We start from the raw sequence: 5,672 nt of genomic DNA on the forward strand, positions 1-5,672 counted from the left end.
GGGAGAGCGGGGGGCTGCCCGGGCTGGCCGCCAGCTGGCGGCGCCCAGGCCGCAGGGGCACGAAGTTTTGGCGCAGCCGCACCGTCTGGTACCCGGCGATGTCCCTGTGGGAAGCAAGAGGTGGTGGGGGGAGTTAGGACATCTGGGTTCCCCTTGGCTCCGGGAGGAGAGGGCAGCCAGGGCTCTACGTCACTGCTGGACTGGGGCAGAGCCTGAATGCTGTGGTCCCCGACCTGCTCTGGCGGTGGGGGGTGGCAGGCACCTGGGTTCTTGCCCAGGTTCTAGGGGGGCAGCCAGGACACCTGCGTTCTATACTGGCATTGGAGGGGAGCCAGGGCTGGGATTTAGGACTCCTGGGTTCTGTCCCAGCATTGGGAGGGAAACAGGATCCAGTGGGTTGGAGGGGGGTGGGGAAGGAGAGGTGGAGAGGGGTCACTCACCCCACGGTGATGGTCTTGGGGCTGCACAGCCCGGCACCCTCCATGTGGAGGACAGCCCCCTTCAGCGTCTGAGGCAGCGGGTTCTTGAAGACGATCTGGACATGGGTCTCCTGCCCCACTATGGCTGGGCCCACCAGCTGCAAGGCACCAAGGTGAGGACCCAGACACCCGGGTTGGCTCCCCTCCTCCCACTCTCTCTCCAAGGCCCCTCACTTCATATCAGCGCGAGATCCACAATGCCACCTCCCCACCCAGGGGTCCAGGTCAGCGGGGTCTGAGGCCTGGCATCCCCTCACCCCCCCCAGCATTCCCAGCATTCCCCAGCAATGAAAGAACCCAGGTGTCTGGGAGACTATGACTGACCCTGCCCTGCAAAGGAACCCAGGCATCTGGGTGGTCTGACAGTAAGCCTCATCTCCCTTCCCCCTCACATGCTGAGAACCCAGGCATCCAGGTGACCTCATCTGCACTCCCCTGCCCCCCCTCCCCACATTCCTCCTGCCTTGGCGAGAGAACTCCGGTGTCCCAGGGACCCTTCCTGTGAGCCTGAGCTGCATTCCCACCCCACCACGCAAAGGAACCTGGCTGTCTGGGTGGCTCAGCCTTGACCCTGATGCATGTTCCCATCCCGAAACCCACGTGCGAGAGCCCAGGTGCCCGGGGGTCCCGACTTGGGCCCCCCACAGCGAGAGAACCCCGGCATCTGGGCGGGCGCGTACCGTGAGGGTGAGGTCAGGCGTGCGCAGGCGGAAGTTGTGCTGCTTGGCCAGCACCTGCCCGGTCTCAGCCACCTTCCCTGACACGCTCAGCTTCATGGCGCACTGGTCCACCATGTGCGGCTGGTACTCCGCGTACGACACCACCAGGGGCACTGTCTGGGCTGGGGGGGCAGGAGGCAGGGTTAGACTTAGCAGGGGGCAGGGCCACAGCCAGGTGGTGGGGCCATGGCTAAAGAGGGTGGGCATGCAGGTGGGACTACTCCAGGGATCCTGGTACAGGGGGCGAGGCCACTACCAGGGGCTGGGGCCACGGCTTGGTGGAGCGGAGCTCACCCCAGCTAGGTAGGAGCTGGACCCAGTCGGGGAGGGCAGGGCCAGAAGCCAGGGCTTGAGGATGCGGGGCCATGAGTGAGGGGCAGGGCCATAACCCAGGTCTTGGGGGCAGGCGGTGGGGTCACACTGGCATGGAGGACTGGGGCAGGGGTGGGGCCAGAGCCCCAAGTCATGGGGTTGGGGCCCCATGGCAGGGGACAGGAGTGCAGGGTGGGGCACAGAGAGTGGGGTCCCAGGGGCAGGGGCCGGGTCTCATTGGCATGAAGGACTGGAGCAGAGCCCCATGGCAGGGGGCAGGAGCACAGCAGGGCCCAGGGGTTGGGGCACAGGGCTTACCTCCGTTGGGCGGGAGCTCGACCTGGCGGCGCTCCTGCTTGACGACGGGCCCAGCAACACCAGTGTAGTAGGTGATGGCCACGTGCAGGTTGAGGCTGACGGAGCGGGGCCCGGTGCTGCGGTTGGTCAGTGCCACACTCAGGTGCATGTCCTGTCCCGTCACTGCTTCGGTGGCCTCCACGCTCACCACCACGTCCTCGCCGCCACTGCGCCCTGCATACACGTGTGCCTTGGTGCCATAGCGGGCTGCTGTCTCCACCGCCTTGCGCTCCGCCTCTGAGCCTGTGGGGGAAGACACACGGGGGTGCACCACATGTGAGTGTGCCCAGGTGTGGGTCGCATCCCCAATGGCACACCTGCACATGAGTGTCTGACGGGGTGAGTGTGTGAGATTGTGCACACTGCAGCCAATCATAAAAATGCACCCTCACATGCACAGGTGCAGTCGTGTGCCAAGGGCCCAGATGCCCATGGTGCAAATCCACACGCATGTACAAGAGGCATGCAAGCACACCCCCGATGGGTGCGTGCAACAGTGAATGCACATGAGCACGTGAGGGCAGGTGGTCACGTGCCCCCAGAGGGGGCATGGCCGGACCCCACAGCTTTGCACAAGGGGCATGCGAGGGGGTGGGGCCTACCCTCAGGGTGCTTGTAGAGGTGGGTGATGTCGTGGCGCTGGTGCGAGCCCGCGGCCTTGGTGCTGATGAGGCGCCCGATGGCATTCTCCTCCACGTACACGATTTTGAAGTTGCCATCGGCCTGGCGCTGCCAGTATACCTTGTCGCTGTTCACCTGGTGCCGGAGAGGCGGGGTCAGGGCAGACCCGCCCCAATGCCTACCATCCTCCCAGCCTGGCAGGAGCCCATGCCTGCCCCTCATGACACCTCCCATCCCTTGCCTTGGCCCCTGCCCAGTGCTCCCAGTACCTCGGCAAAGATGAAGGGGGCATCGTACTTCAGGTAGACCAGCCCATTCTTGATGGCTTCCACGGGGCAGGGCCCACAGCAGAAAATCCCTGGGGGAGCGGGGAGAAAGGGGATGAATGGAGTGGTTCCCATATCCAACCCCTGCCCTGGGGTTCCTGGGTCTGGTGGTGGCACCCTGAGGCTCTGCAGGAGCCTGGACACCCTGATCCCTCTCCCTATGCCTGCCCTGCTCTTGACCCACAGCCCCCCACCTACCACTGCTGGTCTCCTGGGGGGTGGCATCCACCACCTGCCACCCGTCAAAGCCAGGTGGGAGGTCAGGGCGCTTCATCCAGCAGTCGTTCCACACGTGGAAGTTCCTGGGAGGGCAGAAACAGGTGGGCGGTGAGACCTGGGGACCCCCAGCTCTGCCCCTGCAGCCCCCCACCCCCCACAGCATGCCCTGCTCACAGCCCCCCTGCCCTGCAGCCCCGCCCCCCCGCCAACAGACCCTCCCTTGCTGTCTCCTGCCCCGCCTTTCTTGCTGCCCCCTAGCTCACCAGACTGAATCAGCGTTGAGCTTCTCAAGGGGCTTCATGTTCTCGTCAAAGTAGATGTCCATGGTGAGGCTGACGTCCGTGTCGTGCGCGGAGTTGTAGTTGGTCACTGTGCGCGTGGCGATGCCCAGGCACCGCAGTACTGTGGGGGCACGGGGGTGGGGAGGGGTGTCAGGGGAGGACAGCCCCCAGCTCCCCAGCTGGATTCAGCCCCACCCATGCCCCCACCCCTGTACCCCCATCTCACCTTCCCTCCCATCCCCTGTACCCACACCCCTGCCCCCAAAAACCCTGCCTGGATTCAGCCCCACCCATGCCCCCCATATTCCTACCCCCACCCTCCTGCCCCCTGCACCACCCCTACATATGCCCCCAATGCCCCATATCCCCACTGTCTCTGCCCCAATCCCCGTGTACCCCAGATGCCCATTCCCACCCTCATGACCTCCAGTGTCCTTCATCCCCATTTCCAACCCCCCCAGCATAACCTAAGACCCGCTCAACCATCTACTCCTGCCCCCTCCAGCCCTGGTGTCCCCTGTACCCTCCCCCCTCCCCCTGGTGCCCCCCATGCCCACTCTCTACTCATTTGGTGTCTCCTATAACCTCCCACTCCCTACACCACTCTCCTGACCCCCTATATACCCCACTCCCAGTGCCCTTCCATACTCTTCCTTCCACCCCCTCTGCCCCAGCACCCCACATCCCCCTTTGTGGTGCCCCCCGTGTGGGTACCACTGGTGGTGACGCCGGCGAAGACCCAGCACTGGCCATAGGGCACAGGCTGTTGAGAGCGGTGGTACTGCCGCAGGATGTCCACACTGCCCACCCAGGCCGATGGGTTGGTGCCACGCGAGTAGTCGCCCGTCCAGTTGCCAATCAGCACCCCATTGTCATCCAGTGAGTTCACCTGGGAGGGGAAATGAGTAGAGGGATGGAAGGAGGGATGTATTGGGGGGGGGGGGGGAGATGGTAGGAGGGAGGTCTCCCGGGACTCACCATGGCGGACACGACGCGGGAGACATTGATGGGGTCCCCGCGACCCGCATGAGGCATCCCACGCCGGTCCAGCATGTACAGGCAGGCGTCCAGCACCCCCTGGTCAAACTGCAGGTGGGGGGGCATCAGCGGGTTAGGTCCCCCACCCTGAGCCACAGAGCTGTCAATGCCCCCCAGTGGCGGGCACCCAGGGGGGCTGGACCCTGTATGGCCCCAGCTTCCTTGTGTCCGACTGCCACTTCCCCCCCACCTCCAGTCACCCAGCAGCTCCCCTGAGTATCCCTGGCCCCCCAGTGTCTCCCCCCAGTGCCTACCTGCCCATAGTTCCAGGTGCGCTCGCCGATCTGGGCGTCAGTGCCGTAGAAGATGCGCCCACTCTCGTTGAGCACGTACTCCTCCAGCAAGTTGTCATTGTCTAGGTACACCGAGTCCCCTGGCGTGGAGGGAGGGGTGAGCTGTGAGCTTCTCCCAAGCAGTGCCCCCCTGGGTGGTAAGCTTCTCCCCCTAGCAGTGCCCTGCCTGGGCTGCGAGTGTCCCTAACTGTGCCCCTCCAAGGCTGTGACCTTCCCCCCAACCAGCAGTTCCAGGGCTGTGAGCTTTCCTTAACACTGCCCCCACCAGGGCTGAGAGCATCCCCCAGCGGTACCCTGCCCAGGGCTGCGAGCTTCCCCCCCAGCAGTGCCTTTGCCCCCTCACTGCATACTCACTGGAGCACCAGGGGTTGAAGAGCAGGTAGACCTGGTGGCGGGGGTCGAAGGGCGCAGCGTACTCCCCTGCAGGGCTCCGCGTCTTCACGCCCAGCCTGTAGCACCCAATGGGGGCAGTGGGTGCCGAGGTGACCCGCACTGTGAGAGTGGTGCCCGTGCTGTCCACCTCCTCGGCCTGCCAGCCCTGCGTCCCTGCAGCGCCCACCGGCACCAGCATGTGGGTGCCCTTAGCCACCTGTGGCGTCGGGCCTGTGGGCACAGGCATGGCAGTCAGGGCCCTGCCAGGCTGCAAGCTTCCTCCAACAGTGCCATGGCCCCCCTCCCCCAAGCTGTGAGCTTCCACTAACAGTGCCCTCCCCAGGCTGTGAGCTTCCCCACTGCACACCCCGCCCCGCCGCACACAATGCAGGGCGATGGCACTGCCAGGGAAGCTGCTGCCCTGCACCCCATGATGTCAGGAGACTGCAGGTCCAGGCAGGCACAGCCCCTCCCAGACCTGTTGGGTTGTGCGGGGGAAGGGGGGTGCTGCTGGCTCCCGGTTCCCAGCCACACCTGAGAGCATGTTGGGAACACCCCCAGCAGTGCCCTCAGTGGGGTGGGGGGCAGGGATTCCCCCCAGCAGTGCCTTCAGGGTGGAGGAGATAGGGGCTGTGAGCTCTCCCCAGCAGTGCCC

At 65.1% G+C, this 5,672-nt stretch overlaps 1 protein-coding gene across 1 annotated transcript in view; it reads right to left on the reverse strand.

The window, feature by feature from the left end:
- Window positions 1-4: 4 nt before the first annotated feature.
- The window catches only part of TGM1 (transglutaminase 1), a gene marked incomplete at its 3' end in the record, with an annotated part of 7,637 nt that continues 1,969 nt past the window's right edge, over window positions 5-5,672 (reverse strand). The window contains exons 4-15 of the mRNA XM_006038980.2: window positions 5,000-5,248; window positions 4,607-4,725; window positions 4,293-4,400; window positions 4,029-4,203; window positions 3,297-3,435; window positions 3,013-3,116; window positions 2,758-2,846; window positions 2,470-2,623; window positions 1,829-2,110; window positions 1,160-1,320; window positions 441-577; window positions 5-104 (exon numbers count right to left, since the gene is read on the reverse strand). Of these exons, the coding sequence (XP_006039042.2) occupies window positions 5-104; window positions 441-577; window positions 1,160-1,320; window positions 1,829-2,110; window positions 2,470-2,623; window positions 2,758-2,846; window positions 3,013-3,116; window positions 3,297-3,435; window positions 4,029-4,203; window positions 4,293-4,400; window positions 4,607-4,725; window positions 5,000-5,248 (1,817 nt within the window). The remainder of the gene's footprint in view (window positions 105-440; window positions 578-1,159; window positions 1,321-1,828; window positions 2,111-2,469; window positions 2,624-2,757; window positions 2,847-3,012; window positions 3,117-3,296; window positions 3,436-4,028; window positions 4,204-4,292; window positions 4,401-4,606; window positions 4,726-4,999; window positions 5,249-5,672) is intronic.

Source organism: Alligator sinensis, unplaced genomic scaffold (genome assembly GCF_000455745.1).
Source record: "Alligator sinensis unplaced genomic scaffold, ASM45574v1 scaffold128_2, whole genome shotgun sequence".
NCBI lineage: Eukaryota > Metazoa > Chordata > Crocodylia > Alligatoridae > Alligator > Alligator sinensis.